Here is a 17,806-nt window from a genome sequence, read left to right as displayed (position 1 = left end):
TAGGCAACTGCGAAACTTAATATTAAAAAAAAAAGAATAATATAGGTGTCCTTACATGTATTCTTTTGGAAGATGCTTTTATTCAGCTCCAAACACAACCCAAACATGGTGTTGAGCAGATCCAACCCTGACTCTGTGGCAGCCCTGGGATTTGATCTTAAAACCTCCCAGTAATGCACAAGTGTGTCTTATTTAGTTCCCTGTATTTACACAGGACTAACAGCAGAGTTGTGTTTGAGCCCTGCAGATGTGCTCTCACTCCAGATGTTTTTCGGGGTCAAATATCTCTGCGCGGGGCGGAACTGAGTTACAGCGAATCCGAAAACAAGCAGAGATCCACTGCATGACCACACAGCATTCTTCTCTACAGCAGTCTTCTCTATACAACATCCTCCTCTATACACTTCATTTAAGAGCACAGGATAAGCAAATATGACAGGTAGGTTCTCAAACTTCCAAGCAGCGCATTTTGTTTATGCTACAGTGTAAGGCGGAGTGTTGAATCTGGACCGTTAGGCGACTGACATTCAGGTCATTGTGTAATCAGTAACGCAGTGCTGGGGCGATTTCATGGTTTACAGAGTTACTTTGGATTTGTTCAGTAATGGAGGTCTGAGCTGCTGAGGAAAAACAGCGCTGCTTCAGTTGTTTTTAATGTGGAGTCAGTTTAGTTCACAACCATTTCTACGAATCTATCTATCTATCTATCTATCTATCTATCTATCTGTCTGTCTGTCTGTCTATCTGCCTGTCTGTCTCTGTCTTTATGTATGTTTGTCTGTCTGTCTGTCTGTCTGTTTGTCTTTCTATCTGCCTGTCTGTCTCTGTCTTTATGTATGTTTGTCTGTCTGTCTGTCTGTCTGTCTGTTTGTCTGTCTATCTGCCTGTCTGTATGTATGTTTGATTGTCTGTTTGTCTGTCTATCTGTTTATCTTTCTGTTTGTCTGTCTGTCTGTCTGTCTATATGTTTGTCTGTCTGTCTGTCTATCTGCCTGTCTGTCTCTGTCTGTATGTATGTTTGTCTGTCTGTTTGTCTGTCCATCTGTCTGTCTGTTTATCTGTCTGTCTTTCTGTCTTTCTTTCTGTCTGTCTGTCTGTCTGTCTGTCCAGTCTGTCTGTCTGTCTGTCTGTCTGTTGCACTCAGGTTTTTTTTTTATCTACAAAATCCACAAAATTAAGAATATACATGTCAGTCAACAAGTCAACATTCCATATAGCAAAAGCAACAGAAAATAGTTCTATATTGAAAGAAAGTCTTGCCGTGACTTGTGGCAGACAGGACATTTATTTCATTTCTAGAGCGACAGGATATTTATTTCATTTACACAACTGAGCAATTGAGGGTTAGGGGCCTTGCTTAAGGGCCCAGCAGTAGCAGCTTGGCATTGCTGGCATGTGAACTCACAACCTTTCAATTAGGAATCCAGTCTTAACCGCCAAGCTACCAATGTCCAACCAGAAAACACAGAAAGAACAGTGTCTGTCAAGAATAATGCATGGGGGGTCTAAAGCAGGGCGAAAAGAACTGAGAGAACCCAAAACCTGTCCAGGCGGTGGAGGTTGGAGGCATTTATAAATGCAAATGGTGGGCATACAAGTGTCTATTTATATCATATTCAGAAAGAGAGCTACAAAATTTTTAATGGAATGTTTTGTATTTCTATCTTAACACATTAACATTATATTAACAGATCAAACACAATTTGATCATTTTTGTTAATTATTTAATTCGTTCATCTATTGTAAACACTTAATCCTGGTCAGGGTCACAATAACTCTGGGCACAAGGTGATTGAATTCACTCCAGATGGGACGGCAGTTCATTGCAGGGCAGCATATAAACACACATTCACAACTAGGAGCAATTTATAATAACCCATCTGCCTGCACGTTTTGAGACATTGTGAGGAAGCCAGAGGAAACCCACAAAAACACAGGGAGAACATGTGAAACTCCATTCAGTAACCCCAGCTCAGGGTTGAACCAGGGACCCTGGAGCTGTGAGGCAGCAACGCTCCCCACTGTGCCACCATATAACTTTGCTTATTGAATAATTACAAAACATCTGTAAATGAAATGTTAATAAAGATTGCTTTTACCTCAACAATTTTTTTCTAACAATACTTCTACCACTGTGCTGCTACTTCTACTTAGTGTCATTGATTTTATGTTTCACAGATGAAGGTGAGATGGAGAGTATTGTCCCTAGTGCCCTCAACACAGGGAGTGAAACAGGAACACTAGTAGAGGTCAAGTTTCAGAAAAACCCCTATCAAACCCAGAAGTACCTGGAGGCAGAACCAAAAGCTTTAGGGGTGTGTAGATAAAACCAAACGCTGACATTTTCACCACTTTATAAATTTACAAATGTTGCTCACTACTTTCTGAAACAACTGTTTCTTCACAAAACAGGTGCAATGTTTCTGTTATTCTGTTTTTGACAGGTAACACAGATTATGCTGAGTCTCTTTTTCCTGAGTACCATAGGTTTGAATTGGAGGGATTATAGTTCTCACATCCCAGTCATCATCAGTGTTATCCTTTCTTCAGTTGTAAGCATTAAACCATTACACTTTTATCATTTTAATTCTAATGCAATGTGTGATGGTATGTATTTGCTTTTCATACTGCAGAGCATAATAGCTGGTAGTGTGGCAATAGCAGCACAGAATCTTCACCTTCCTACAGTAAGAAAAGTCAAAATTTCAACTGGCATACACCTTTACATATTATTACAATTACTCTACAATATACAGTTATTTCATATAAATATATTTTCTCTTGCTTTCTGACAGCTGAAGGCCTGCTTGGGGCTGCAGGTGGTGGCATGTGTGTTCTCAGTGATCTCCTTCATCATTAGCTCAGGCTTAATGGTAGAACATTCCTTGTTTCACTACTGTTGGAACAGCTACCACGGTGGCACATCAGAAAAAAACATGTGTGACAGAATGTGGGTAAGACAGCCTTTATAGCCCAGGTCTATAAATATATTGTACATTATGTATAACAAGTTTATGGTGTTGAAGCTGTCTTTTTAGATTGCTTCGTGATGTACTGGTGTAATTTACACTTAACTTCATTACTAGTTTATGAGAAACAGAATGACAAAAAAAAAAAAAAGAATAAAAAGAAAATCCTGCCAAATGTTTCCACAACTGTGTAGATTAATGAAGATTTAGGATTTTACACAAGTCTGGATGAATTAATTTATTCATCTTCAGTACCCACTTTATCCTGCTCATGGTTGATCTGGAGCCTATACTGGAAGCGCTGAAGAGGGAATACACACCTTGTATGGGATGCCATTCCATTGCAGGGCATCATGCATGCACACATTCACACCTAGGGGAAACTTAGTGTAGTTCTGGAGGAAACCCACACAGAATTAGGGAGAGCATGCAAAACTCCATACAGATAGTAGCCTAAGCTCAGGACCAAACCAGGAACACTGGAACTGTGAGGCAGCAACACTACTTGCTGTGCCACTATACTGGCCCCAAGGCTAGATTTTTACTAGTAAACCATAATGAATCGTTTAAATGGCAACCAATATTTGTTCAATCTCTATGGACAAATTATTTCTGCATACAAATGAAGTTTGTACAATTAAGCATGGGAAAATGCAAATCTTTATCTAACATCTTCGCAATTCACAACAAATCTCTGTATGCTTTTAAAAAAGTTAGACTACATTTGATTAGGCAGTATATTACATTATGCATAATATACAATCTCATAATTAAACTAATTGATGAATTGAATTTATTAGTTATGATGAAAATGAAAATGAACATCAACATCTTTTATATTTTTATCAGTTATAGATGATAATTTTCTATAGTGCACCATAACTATTTCATAGCCCTTTTGTTTAGAAATAGAAGGAGAAAGTTAGTATGTCATAAAGTAGACAACGATCAGACTCATGTCTTTAATTTATTTTGCTTACTCACAGTCCATCTATGAGCATATCGTAGGAATAGAGATGCTCGTGCAGGTGACTCAGATTGCTCTCTCTGCCACCTTGGCTGCCTTCTGCTGCAAAGTAATTCAGTGCTGCTCACCGAGGGACAATGTGGTAAGAGCTCAGAAATACCACACCTGTTACTGCAAACTTGATAAGAGGTCAGTATCAGTGTCCCTCTGTGCTAACTTCATTTTTGCTGCTTTTTCTTCTTTCAGCCTGTTATTGTGGTGAACGCACCCCCAGGTCCACAGTGACGGCAGTCACAACCCATTTAACTGCAGTTTTGTTTTACACACATGCATTATAAATGTACTTACAGTACTTACATATTTTTTTAAAAATGTATACAGCCTACAGTATACAACATGACTTACAGGTCATGTGCTAAACTGTTCAAATAACCTTAAAAATAATGAATTTTCCATTAGTATTGTAATTTCTTTAGAAAAGGTCCAGATTATATTTTGTCATTTCAAAACCACTTATCTTTAGAAATATACAAAGTTGTTTCTGTTTCTGAACTGTACAGTGTGTGTTTCAAATGAAGTTTGCTGTCTTGATCAAATCTATTTTCACAATAATGATTCTCTATGTAAGGCTGTAAGATGGACAAAAAGGATTTTAGGGATTTAAGGTATGATAAATAAACATTAGATTGAGTGGAGAGGTGTTGGGATATAATGTAGCAAAACTGACAGCACTTCATTTTTTAAATATTAACCCTGATGGTGAACTCTTTTTTCCTTATGTGCAAATGTACATAAAGTATAATATAGCTTGAAGACATTGTGCATGTATCTTGTGTTTGTAAAGCTGTCTGATTATTTTTTTCCCAGCAGATGGCGATGTATCTCTGTTTAGTGTATGTTTTTGTTTTGTTTTTTTCCAATAATGAACATCTCAGAAAGAATAAAGGGAATATAATATGAACTGTTTTTTTTGTGTGTGTATGTTTTTTTTGTGTGTGTAATCATGATCCACATTGTCTGTTTAAACACCTTAAATCTTGTACATAGACCAAACGTCTTCCTTTATTAGAATTAGGCCTACATTTCTTTTCAAAGTTGTTTAGATTTGCACTTTTGTATTTATTTATTTGGAAGATGCTTTCATTCAGTGCCAAACCCAACCCAAAGTGGTGATGAGCAGATCCAAACCTGACTCTTCTTTATCTTAAAACCTTAAAGTAAAATCACCACTAATGCACAATTGCGTCTTATTTAGTTCCCTGTATTTATGTAGCACTGTATAGCTTGGGCTGGTTTCCAGACAATAGAGTAGTGTTCGAACCCTGCAGATGTTTTTCGGGGTCAAATATCTCTGCGCGAGGCGGAGCTGAACTACAGCGAATCCGCTGCATGGACACACAACAGTCTTTCTACACAACAGTCTTCTCTGTACAACAGTCTTCTCTACGACAGTCTTCCCCATATAACAGTCTTCTCTACACAACAGTCTTCTCTACAACAGTCTTCTCTATACAGCAGTCTTCTCTACGATAGTCTTCCCCATACAACAGTCTTCTCTACAGCAGTCTTCTCTATACAACATCCTCCTCTATACACTTCATTTAAGAGCACAGGATAAGCAAATATGGCAGGTAGGTTCTCAAACTTCCAAGCAGCGCATTTTGTTTTTGCTAAAGTGTAAGGCGGAGTGTTGAATCTGGACCGTTAGGCGACTAACATTCAGGTCAATGCAGTGCTGGGGCGATTTCATGGTTTTATATACCCAGAGAGAGAGAGAGAGAGAGAGAGAGAGAGAGAGAAAGATTAAAACTGGACTAATTCAGTAATGGAGGTCTGAGCTGTTGTAAAACTGATGCAAAGCAGCACAGCTGAAAGTCTTTTAGACACCCATGTTTATGAAAATATCTATCTATATATCTATCTATCTATCTATCTGTAAATACATCATTTCACATACAGTGGATTCAGAAAGGATTTAGACCCCTTTACTTGTTGCACACAGATCATGTTGTGAATTTGATTTTTAAATGGATATAATTGCCATTTTACCCGTCAATCTACACTTAATTGCCCATAATAACGAAGTAAAAACACGTTTTAAGAGATTTTCGAAAATTAATTAAAAATCAACAACTGAAATCACTTATTCGCACTTTGTGTGGCACTCCAAATTGTGGTCAGGTGCATTCCGTTTGCTTTAATTATCCTTGAGATGTGTCTAGAACTCAGTTGGAGTCTACCTACACAATTAAATTGTGGCAAGGCATAGATCAGGGCAAGGATATAAAACAATTTCTAAGGCTTTGAGTGTTCCCAGGACCACAGTGGCCTCAATAATTTTGAAATGGAAGAAGCTTGACACAACCTTGAAACTTCCTAGAGTTGGCCGTCTGGCCCAATTGGGCATTCAGGAAAAAAGGGCCTTGCTCAGAGAGGTAAGAAAGAACAAAACAGTCACTCTAAAAGAGCTCCAAAAGTCCCGTGTAGAGATGGGAGAACCTGTTGGATGGACAACCATCTCTGTAACTCCATAATGTCACGGTTCATGGGTTCACCGGCCCCTTCTGGCCGTTTCATGTACTACGGTTAATTAGTCAATGCTTTCAGCTGCCACTCATTACCGGCTCTATTTATACCTCAGCGTTTGTCCTGTCTTTTGTCAGTTCGTTGTCTTCATGTTTGTGTTGTTTCAGCTCCGCGGTTGCGCTGCGTTCCTTGCTCCTCGGGAGGATTACTGTGACCAGTTCGTTTCCGCTTGTTCAGTTTCTGCAACTTCATTAAAGTCTCGCTTTACTCGCTACTGAATCCGTCTCCGTTTTTGCCGTGACAGAACGAACTGACCAATATTATGGATTCAGTGAGTGCCGCCGGAGTCAACAGTTTTCTCTCGGACACGGCTGCACGTCTCGACAGGCAGGAGGAACAGATGGTCGCCGGGTCGCGCGGTACAGGCTTTGGTGGCGCAGGTGTCCGAACTCACTGCCCAAGTACAACTGCTCAGAACCGGACCAGTGACGTCACCCACTGCGCCGGCTCCTCAAGATTTAACCCCTCAATCGCCGCTTACTCCTCAACACGAGCCACGCCTACCACCTCCCGCCCCATACTCTGGTGAGCCGCGGCTCTGCCGTGCCTTTCTCACCAAATGCTCGCTTTTTTTTCTCTCCAGCCCCAGACCTTCTCCACCGAGTGATCCAAGGTGGCGCTGGTGCTGACCTTACTGTCGGGGACGGCGGCGTTGTGGGGGACAGCGGTATGGGAAAACCAACACCCGTGCTGTTCCAGACACTCGCCGAGGAGATGAGGAGGGTTTTTGATCGGGCCGTGACGGGACGCGAGGCAGCTCGGAAACTGGCCGACTTACGTCAGGGCGACCTTCCGGTGTCGGATTACTCTATCGAGTTCCGCACCCTGGCGGCTGAGTGTAATTGGAACGAGGAGGCGCAGTGGGATATGTTCCTGCATGGGCTGGCAGACCGCATCCAGAGGGAGATATTCATGCTAGAGCTCCCAACGTCCCTGGACGGGCTTATCGCCCTGGCCATTAAGGTGGACGCACGCCTACAGCAGCAGGAACAGCGGGGGCTACGATGCGCAGTTCCGGTTGCCGTGGATCTCCCGGTTTCCCTCCCCAGTGATGCGGCCAGCCCTGCGCATGATCCGGAGCCCATGCAGGTGGGCAGAGCCCGACTGTCCCGGGAGGAGAGGGATCGCCGTCGGACCAGAGGATTGTGCCTATATTGCGGAGGGGCGGGACACATTGCCTCGGGCTGCCCGGTAAAAGCCACCGCCCGACCGTAGATCAGAGGTTACTGTCGGGTGGAATGGTGGTGGGTAAAGCCTCTTCCACAACGCTCCTTCCGGTACGGCTGCAGCAGGGAAGCACACTTCACCCCGGTCAAGCCCTTTGGACTCTGGAGCGGAAGGTAATTTTATGGACATTCAGTTCGCTCTCCAACTTCACCTGCCGGTGTCTATGCTTAACCAGCCCATCTCCGTCAGTGCGCTCAATGGCCAAACTCTCTCCAAAATCACACACACCACCGGCCCGTTAACACTCATCACGTCGGGGAATCACTCGGAGGAGATATGCTTCCTTCTCGCCGACTCCCCGCTTGCTCCTGTTGTCTTAGGTCACCCCTGGCTCTCGCTCTATAACCCTCACATTAATTGGCGTTCCAGTACGGTGTTGTCATGGAGCGAATATTGTCATGCTAATTGTCTTGTGTCTGCCTGTTCATCTGTGTCTAGTTCTGTTTTCCAGAAGGAGTCGGTGGATCTGTCTAACGTGCCTAAGGAGTACATGGACCTGAAGGGAGTGTTCAGTAAGTCTCGGGCCGCTTCTCTCCTGCCGCACCGTCCCTATGACTGTGCCATAGATTTATTGCCAGGTAAGTCTCCGCCTAAAGGCAAGTTATACTCGCTTTCTGTCCCAGAAAGGGAGGCCATGGAGAAATATATTTCTGATTCTTTGGCAGCCGGGCTCATCCGTCCTTCCTCTTCTCCCGCAGGGGCTGGATTCTTTTTTGTGGGCAAGAAGGACGGTTCTCTGCGGTTGTGTATTGATTACCGGGGGCTGAACAGCATCACGGTAAGGAACACTTACCCCTTGCCGCTGATGTCTTCAGCTTTCGAGCGGTTGCAGGGAGCGTCTTTTTTCACTAAACTTGACCTGCGCAACGCCTATCATCTGGTTCGCATGAGGGAGGGGGATGAGTGGAAAACCGCCTTTAATACCCCCAGGGGGCATTTTGAATACCTGGTTATGCCTTTCGGGCTGTCTAACGCTCCGGCGGTTTTTCAGGCACTCGTTAATGACGTGCTGAGAGATATGGTTGATCAGTTCATATATGTCTACCTGGATGACATATTGATTTTTTCCTCCTCTCTCCAGGAACATGTTCAGCACGTCAGGCGAGTGCTCCTTCGGCTGCTCGAGAATGGGCTTTTTGTCAAGGCGGAAAAATGCGTTTTTCATGCACAGTCCGTTCCATTCCTGGGGTTCATCGTGTCGTCTGGGGAGGTGCGCATGGATCCCGATAAGATCAAGGCTGTGATGGATTGGCCAGCCCCTGGCTCTCGCAAGGCCCTGCAGAGGTTTCTGGGGTTCGCCAATTTTTACCGGCGTTTCATTCGCAACTTCAGCCAACTCGCCGCCCCTCTGACCGCCTTGACCTCCACCAAGACGGCGTTTAACTGGTCGAGCGCAGCCCACGCTGCTTTTACCAACCTCAAGAGCCGCTTCGTTTTGGCCCCTATTCTTATTGCCCCTGATCCGTTGCGTCAGTTTGTGGAGGAGGTCGACGCTTCGGAGGTGGGGGTGGGCGCGGTTTTGTCCCAGCGCTCCTCTGCGGACGGCAAGATGCATCCGTGTGCCTTTTTTTCTCATCGCCTGTCTCTCGCCGAACAGAATTATGACATTGGTAATAGAGAGCTGTTGGCGATTAAGTTGGCCTTGGAGGAGTGGCGTCATTGGTTGGAAGGTTCGGGGGTGCCTTTTATCGTCTGGACTGATCATAAGAACCTTGAATATATCAGATCGGCCAAATGTCTTAACTCCAGGCAGGGTCGGTGGGCTCTTTTTTTCGGTCGTTTTGTTTTTTCCATCCCTTGTCCCGCGTTTTTGATGGTTCCGATCGGCAGACTACTCCCGAGCTTATTTTACCCGAGAGACTTGTGGTCTCCACCATCACTTGGGAGATTGAGTCTAAGGTCCGCACGGCCTTACAAGGGGTAACGCCTCCGTCCGGGTGCCCACCGGGTAGGTTATTTGTGCCGGAGAGGTTAAGGTCTGACGTCATCCGCTGGTGCCACTGCTCTAAGGTCGCTTGTCATCTGGGGATTACTCGTACTGCCTTTTTGGTCAAACAACGCTTCTGGTGGCCATTGATGGCTCGTGACATTCGGGAGTTTGTTTTGGCTTGCTCGGTCTGTGCCAGTTGTAAGACTTCCAATCGTCCCCCAGAGGGTCTCCTTCAACCGCTGTGTATCCCTTCTAGACCCTGGTCCCACATAGCGTTAGATTTCGTTTCCGCCCTCCCTCCGTCCCAGGGTAACACGGTGGTTTTGACCGTGGTGGACCGGTTCTCGAAGGCGGCCCATTTTATTCCCCTGCCCAAATTGCCTTCTGCCAGGGAGACGGCGGTTGCTGTCATTGATCATGTCTTTCGCATTCATGGCCTCCCGACTGATGTGGTTTCTGACAGGGGTCCCCAGTTCATTTCCAAATTTTGGAGAGAGTTTTGTCGGTTACTGGGGGCGAGTGTTAGCCTTTCGTCTGGTTTCCATCCTCAGAGCAACGGGCAGTCCGAGCAAGCCAACCAGGATCTGGAGCGAGTGTTACGATGTTTGGTTTCACAGAACCCGTCCTCTTGGAGCCAACAGCTCTCTTGGGTGGAGTACGCACACAATTCATTGCCAGTGTCATCCACGGGCCTTACTCCGTTTGAGTGTAGCTTAGGGTACCAGCCACCTATTTTTCCCAGCCTGGAATCCGAAGTCGCGGTTCCCTCTGCCCACGCCTTCGTCCAGAAGTGCCGTCGCACCTGGAGAACTGTTTGTCAGACACTCCTCCGGGTGGGTGCGCACACCAAGGCTCAGGCTGATCGCCACCGGTCGAAGCCTCCCGTCTACGTCGTCGGTCAAAAAGTGTGGCTTTCTAGTAAAAATATTCCGCTCCGCTCCGTTTCGAGTAAATTGGCTCCCAAATTCATTGGCCCATTCATTGTCACTAAGATTCTTAGCCCAGTGGCAGTCCGCCTCAAACTTCCTCCAGCGTACAGGAGAATCCATCCCGTGTTCCACGTATCCAAATTGAAACCTGTTTTTCACTCGCCTATTAATCCGCCAGCCCCCGTTCCCCCGGGGACATATTGGATCACTCCCTTATCGATGATTACAATCGACGGGTAGGTTCTCCTGGTAGCACTGAGAGGCGCTCCTAGGAGGAGGGGTACTGTCACGGTTCATGGGTTCACCGGCCCCTTCTGGCCATTTCATGTACTATGGTTAATTAGTCATTGCTTTCAGCTGCCACTCATTACCGGCTCTATTTATACCTCAGCGTTTGTCCTGTCTTTTGTCAGTTCGTTGTCTTCATGTTTGTGTTGTTTCAGCTCCGCGGTTGCGCTGCGTGCCTTGCTCCTCGGGAGGATTACTGTGTCCAGCTGGCTTCCTGGGACTGTTCGTTTCCGCTTGTTCAGTTTCTGCAACTTCATTAAAGCCTCGCTTTACTCGCTACTGAATCTGCCTCCATTTTTGCCGTGACACATAAATCAGGCATATGGAAAAAGATTCTCTGGTCTGATGAGACAAAAATTGAGCTCCTTGGGCAGAACAGCAAGCACTATGTCTGGCCAAAAACAGGTACTGCACATCACCTGGCTCTTACCATGTAGGGTCCCTAACATGCTGAAACATGGTGGTGGCAGCATCATGCTATGAGGATGCATCTCAGCAACAGGGACAGGGAGACTGGTAACTATTGAAGGAAAGATGAATGCAGCCAAATGCAGTAACTTTCTTGAAGAAAACCTCCTCCAGAGTGCACATACATGCAGACTGGGGCAAGAGTTCACCTTTCAACACGACAATGACCCTAAGAATGCAGCCAGAACAAAACTAGAGTGGTTTCGGGGCAAGACTCTGAATGTCACTTTTGAAAGTAGCCTAAATAATGTTTTTAGTACTATCTTAATATACACTGTTTCATCATTTTTGTTCATTCATTCATTCATTCATTAACTGGGGACCTTGGTGCTGTGAGGTAGCAACGCTGCCTGCCTGTGATATTTAAGAAACATCTGTGATACCTAACAGTCTAATTTAGCTATAGATTAAAATTCTTTGCCTTGACCATGGCATGGTTTTGGTGCTAGATGGGCTGGTTTGAGTATTAAAAAATGGTTAAACTCCCCTGATTTTCACATACAACAGTCTTAAGAGTTTACATAGAATGGTGTATATATATATATATATATATATATATATATATATATATATATATAAAGAGTTTACATAGAATGGTGTATATATATATATATATATATATATATATATATATATATATATATATATATATATATATAACATCCAGAGAGAGGTAGCTCTACGGGTGGAAATACCTTGTTGATGAGGGATGTCAGTCGGCCAGACTGGTGCATGCTGATGACAGGAAGGCTATGGTAATTCAAATAACCACTATATACTGCCATGCTGAGCAGAAAAGCATCTCAGAATACACAAAACGATGAACCTTGATGTGGATGAGTTTCAAAAGCAGAAGACCACACCGGCTCTCAGCCAAGAACAGGATTCTGAGACTACAGTGGGCACAGGCTTACCAAAACTGAAGATTGGAAAAAATGTCACCTGCTCTTTTTCCAATAGTAACATGCCCAGTTTCTGTGCAAGAGTAAAGAGCTGGTCCACTCTTCCATGCCTCCTGAAGGATAACAGTTAGTTTGAAAAATTTCTTTGATGCTTACTATTGCACTCTATTGAATTCAGCATTGCACTGTGGTAGCTTTTATAATAGTCTATAGTTCTTTGCTCTTCACAGATGAACAGTTATCTATAATAAAATTATAATACATTAATCCACCTGAAGTTGTGAAACTCACAAAAATGTTCACACAATCCTCCATCACATTCAGGAAAATTTAAGACCATAAAAATAAAATGTTAGTAAAGTTAGCTTTTACTTTACTTTCCATCTTTTTTTTCTTACAATACTTGTATCTGAGTACTGTGCTACTAACTATTACTTAGTGTCTTTAATTTTATGTTTCACAGAAGGTGAGATGGAGAGTATTGTCCCTAGTGCCCTCAACACAGGGAGTGAAACAGGAACACTAGTAGAGGTCAAGTTTCAGAAAAACTCCTATCGAACCCAGAAGTACCTGGAGGCAGAACCAAAAGCTTTAGGGGTGTGTAGATAAAACCAAACGCTGAAATTTTCACCACTTTATACCCACAAATGTTGCTCACCACTTTCTGAAACAAATGTTTCTTGACAAAACAGCTGTGATGTTTCTGTTATTCTGGTTTTCACAGGTAACACAGATTATGCTGAGTCTCTTTTTCATGAGTATCATATTTTCGACTCCGACCACTGATCATTTCCACACCACAATCATCAGTCCTATCTGTTCTTCAGTCGTAAGCATTAAGCCTTTACACTCCTTATAATTTTAATTCTAATGCAGTGTGTGATGGTATGCATTTACTTTTCATACTGCAGAGCATAATAGCTGGTAGTGTGGCAATAGCAGCACAGAATCTTCACCTTCCTACAGTAAGAAAAAAAAAACCCTGATTTTCAACTGGCATACACCTTTACATAGTTTTAATTATTACAAAGTATACAGGTATTTCATATCAACAAGTGTGTCTCTTGTTCTCTGACAGCTGAAGGCCTGCTTGGGGATGCAGATTGTGGCATGTGTGGGGTCAATGATCAGCTTTCTGAGCAGCTTCGTTCTATTGGGGGACTATTCTGTCTTTACTGTCTGCTGGGGAGAGTACTTCGGTCGCACATCACAATCAGACATGTGTGAGAGGCTGTGGGTAAGGTAGTTTTTATAGCTCTGGTCCATAAACCGAAATCTGAGGCTACAGCAGCACAGGTTCACCAAAACTGGGCAGTTTAAGATTGGAAGAACATTGCCTCATCTTTTTCCAATCTTCAATTGTCCATTTTTGGTAAACCTGTGCTGCTGTAGCCTCAGATTCCTGTTCCTGGCTGGCAAGAGTGGAAACTGATGTGGTCTTCTGGTCTTCTCCCATCCACATCAAGGTTCTATTGTGTTGTGCATTTTTGGATGCTTTTCTGCTCACCACTCATGTAAAGAGTGGTTCTTTGAGTTACCTTAGCTTTCCTGTCATCTCAAACCAGGCTGGTCATTCTCCTCTCATCAACTCTCTCATCAACAAGGTGTTTCTGCCTGCAGAATTGCTGCTTATTGGATGTTTTTTGTTGTTCACACCACTCTGTGTAAACTCTAAAGATTGCATGAAAATCTCAGCAGTTTCTGAACAGATCAGCCTGTAAAAATCAGCCTGTAAAGGTTCAATATTTTTTCCCAATGTTTCCCCATGTCAAAGCTGGATCTGCATAATTTTATTGTGCTGCTGCTACATGGTTGGCTGATTGGAAAATTGCACGAATGATTCATGAATAATTCAGCCTGATAAGAAAAGTAATTGATGACTGAAGTCATTAGGTACAACTACAAAGTAATGAACATCTGCATATTTTTATCAGAGATATAGAGGATAATTTCCTTAAACCTAACTACTTCATAGACCATAAACTCAAATCTGTAAAAGAACAAACAAACAAAAAAAAAACATCTATTAACCGTGTGTTTACAGAAGTATAAGATATTTTACAAAATACTTGTTTCATTTCATAATTTAGTAACATGTTGTGTCTTATATGATTCATGTTGAACACTCAATGAATCACAAATATCACAAATATTTATTGAATATCACAAATATCAGATATTAAATAGTGTCTCAATCATATGTAAGGTATGTAACTATGTAAATATGTAAGGAAGTAAAAAAAGTAGACAACGATCAGACTCATGTCTTTAATTTATTCTGCTTACTCACAGTCCATCTATGAGCATATCATGGGAATAGAGATGCTCGTGCAGGCGACTCAGTTTGCTCTCTCTGCCACCTTGGCTGCCTTCTGCTGCAAAGTAATTCAGTGCTGCTCACCGAGGGACAATGTGGTAAGAACTCAGATATACCAGACTTGTTATTGCAAACTTGATAACAGCTCAATATCAGTGTCCCTCTGTGCTAACTTCATTTTTGCTGCTTTTTCTTCTTTCAGCCTGTTATTGTGGTGAACGCACCCCCGGGTCCACAGTGACGGCAGAGTCACAACCCATTTAACTGCAGTTTTGTTTTATGCGCATGCATTATAAATGTACATAAATTACTCACATATTTGTTATATGTATATAGCCTAAAGGCAACATGCTTAGTTGTAGGATAATATGTTGACTACATGTTGACAATGTTGATAATATGTGATAAAGTGTTGAAAATACATGAAAATGCAATGAAATAATGTGAAACATTTTGAATATAATTTTATATATAGAAAATATACATCAGTCATAACATTAAAACCACCTGCCTAACATTGGAGGCCAGGTCAACACCTTGAACTCTTTACCATGTTCCTTAAACCATTCCTGAACAATTTTTGCAGTATGGCAGGGCGCATTGTCCTGCTGAAGAAGGCCACTGGCATTAGTTAATACCATTGCCATGAAAGGGTGTACTTGGTCTGCAACAATGTTTAGGTAGGTGGTACGGGTCAAAGTAACATCCACATGAATGTCAGAACCCAAGGTTTCCCAGCAGAACATGGCCCAGAGCATCACACTGCCTCCGCTGGCTTGCCTTCTTCCCATAGTTCATCCTGGTGCCATTTCTTCCCCAGGTAAGCAACGCACACGCACCCAGCCATCCACATGATGTAAAAGAAAATGTGATTTATCAGACCAGGCCACCTTCTTCCATTGCTCCATGGTCCAGTTCTGATGCTCATTTGCTCATTGTAGGCGCTTTTGGCGGTGGACAGAGGTCAGCATGGGCACTCTTGACTGGTCTGCAGCTATACAGCCCCATACACAGAAAGCTGTGATGCACTGTGTGTTCTGACACCTTTCTATCATAGCCAGCATTAACCTTTTCAGCAATTTGTGCTACAGTAGCTCTTCTGTGGGATCAGACCAGGCGGGCTAGCCTTCGCTCCCCACGAGCATCCGGGAGTCTTGAGCAGCCATGACACTGTCGCCGGTTCACTGGTTGTCCTTCCTTGTACCACTTTTGGTAGATACTAACCACTGCATCCTGGGAACACCCCACAAGACCTGCTGTTTTGGAGACGCTCTGACCCAGTCGTCTAGCCACCACAATTTGGCCCTTGTAAAAGTCGCTCAGATCTTTACGCTTGCCCATTTTTCCTGCTTCCAACACATCAACTTCGAGAACTAACTGTTCACTTGCTGCCTAAAATTTCCCAACCCTTGACAGATGCCATTGTAATGAGACAATTTATGTTATTCACTTCACCTGTCACTGGTTTTAATGTTATGGCTGATCGGCGTACATTTAAACATCGGCAATTTTACCAAATTTATGCTTCATTTAACACAAAGTCATATCTTCTTAGCGCTTGTAGTTCTTTTAAAATGAACAATTCAATTTATTATTTTGGAAATGCACCTGCTAAAGGTTTCCAGTAGGTAAAGAATATGTATCTTTGTCTAAAATTGTGTAGAGGACAGGCACTCAAGGTATGGACAGAGGGGAGTGGGACACAAAAAAAACATGTAATTTAATTATTTATCATATTTATAAATGTACAAAAATGACAACCATCCAGCTTGCAATTTATGCGATATAGTTTATGTCCTGTTTAATCCCCCCACCCCTACCCCCCACTTTTTTGCATTGCCCATAATTTGTTTCATAATGTCTCACCATCATGTTAAATTCCTTAATTACTGCAACAGTCTCTTGATACACATTGTATCAAGGTACACGCAATAACTATGGCTCTCTGTGAAAAAGTTTTTCCTGTTTCCAGCTCTTTTGAAATCGCTCCTTCTCACTGTTAACTTTGTGCTTTTTGTCTGTAGCCATGACTAAATGTCATTCAGTAAATTAATTTGCAGGTGTAGCATGCTCTTTCAATTTAGCTAACTGGGTTAACACAGTCTGCTGCCACCGTGAAAGGAAAAATTGTAACGTTTTGCACGGCAGGCCACCTATCATACATACTAAGAGAGAAGCCACAGGCCAGTTGACATCTGTGTGTGGGCCGCATTTGGCCCTGGGGCTCGACTTTGCAGTAAAGAGACTTATAGTATCTATGCCAAAGTACATTGAAGCTGTTCTGGTGGCTTGTATTGGCCCAGCACCTTACTAAGGCACTATGTTGTTTTTTCCCTTTAAGGTGTCAACCATCTGTTTATCTTCTTTAAGTTACAGCCCAAACACATTGTCATCACATGAATATTAAACTGAATTAATCAGGACTCTACAGTTAAATTCACTTTTATTTTTATGTCCATTCTATTGGACACTGGGCTTCAACACTTACAGTGTTGAAGATACAGCTGTGAAGACAGAATGCATTTCTTACAGTTTCATTTTAGGAACACAAACTAGGATCATGAACTTTCTTTGATGTCTGATGTTCTTCATTTTTTGTGTGAAGAGATGCTTTTACCAAGCAAAAAATCTTCTAAATGAAACACTTGCTCTAGTGTATGCGTGTGCTTAAACATGAACACTCTACACTGCTTTACTTGGGTTTATTTGAGGCTATGAGAATAGTGCATACTGAACTATGTTCCAGTGCATGTTTCTCTTCTACTTGATATGTGCAATGTTGAGGCATTAAGGAATTATAGTGTCCCATAAGTATCAGTGGAAGGTCATGCCTTGGAATGCGCAAACTAACATTCTCTGCGCTTCAGTGGTTATGCCTGTATTGTTTGGACACATACGTAGCCATTTTTGGAAAAAAAAAAAAAAATATATATATATATATATATATATATATATATATATATATATATATATATATATATATATATATATAATATTTTTTTTCCAAAAATGGCTACATATGTGTCCAAACAATACATTATATATATAATATATATATATATATATATATATATATATATATATATATATATATATATATATATATATATAAAATGTATGTCATTTTGGCTCTGTAAACCACCACAGTGGATTTGAAATGAAGAAATGAACTTTCTGCTCAGATTCAGTCAAATGCTGCAAACTGACAGGATGACACTTCACA

At 42.4% G+C, this 17,806-nt stretch overlaps 2 protein-coding genes across 7 annotated transcripts; both read left to right on the top strand.

Annotated features, from left to right (window-relative positions):
• Positions 1-280: 280 nt before the first annotated feature.
• LOC113540446 (uncharacterized) lies at positions 281-4,897 on the top strand. Its single transcript, XM_026936944.3, has 7 exons — positions 281-439; positions 2,179-2,315; positions 2,445-2,552; positions 2,634-2,687; positions 2,796-2,954; positions 3,956-4,078; positions 4,183-4,897. Exons 1-7 carry the CDS (start codon positions 433-435, stop codon positions 4,219-4,221), a joined length of 627 nt encoding a protein of 208 aa, XP_026792745.1. The 5' UTR covers positions 281-432; the 3' UTR covers positions 4,222-4,897.
• A 347-nt stretch (positions 4,898-5,244) lies between these two features.
• LOC128318084 (uncharacterized) lies at positions 5,245-17,498 on the top strand. Of its 6 annotated transcripts, XM_053233060.1 has the most exons (10): positions 5,245-5,567; positions 8,201-8,327; positions 8,448-8,527; positions 11,052-11,301; positions 12,730-12,863; positions 12,991-13,095; positions 13,178-13,231; positions 13,345-13,503; positions 14,559-14,681; positions 14,786-17,498. In XM_053233060.1, the coding sequence occupies exons 5-10, from the start codon at positions 12,738-12,740 to the stop codon at positions 14,822-14,824; spliced, it is 606 nt and encodes a 201-aa protein (XP_053089035.1). In that variant the 5' UTR covers positions 5,245-5,567; positions 8,201-8,327; positions 8,448-8,527; positions 11,052-11,301; positions 12,730-12,737; the 3' UTR covers positions 14,825-17,498. The 6 variants fall into 6 exon arrangements, 4 of the variants coding, with proteins under 4 accessions (XP_053089035.1, XP_053089036.1, XP_053089034.1 ...); XM_053233061.1 differs by lacking the exon at positions 11,052-11,301; XR_008301563.1 differs by lacking the exons at positions 5,245-5,567; positions 8,201-8,327; positions 8,448-8,527; positions 11,052-11,301 and adding an exon at positions 12,053-12,392 and having other exon boundaries at positions 14,786-15,403; positions 15,525-17,498.
• Positions 17,499-17,806: the final 308 nt, after the last annotated feature.

Source organism: Pangasianodon hypophthalmus, chromosome 4 (assembly GCF_027358585.1).
Source record: "Pangasianodon hypophthalmus isolate fPanHyp1 chromosome 4, fPanHyp1.pri, whole genome shotgun sequence".
NCBI lineage: Eukaryota > Metazoa > Chordata > Actinopteri > Siluriformes > Pangasiidae > Pangasianodon > Pangasianodon hypophthalmus.
The sequence above is the reverse complement of the archived record's forward strand: the minus strand, read 5'-3'. Positions and strand labels throughout refer to the sequence as shown.

Coding starts and splice junctions, on each gene's coding strand:
- LOC113540446 (XM_026936944.3), top strand. Junction 2,955..3,955: donor ACATGTGTGACAGAATGTGG/GTAAGACAGCCT, acceptor GCTTACTCACAG/TCCATCTATGAGCATATCGT. Junction 4,079..4,182: donor GCTCACCGAGGGACAATGTG/GTAAGAGCTCAG, acceptor TTCTTCTTTCAG/CCTGTTATTGTGGTGAACGC.
- LOC128318084 (XM_053233058.1), top strand. CDS start 12,185: ATGAACCTTGATGTGGATGAGTTTCAAAAGCAGAAGACCACACCGGCT. Junction 12,393..12,729: donor ATGCCTCCTGAAGGATAACA/GTTAGTTTGAAA, acceptor TATGTTTCACAG/AAGGTGAGATGGAGAGTATT. Junction 12,864..12,990: donor CAGAACCAAAAGCTTTAGGG/GTGTGTAGATAA, acceptor TGGTTTTCACAG/GTAACACAGATTATGCTGAG.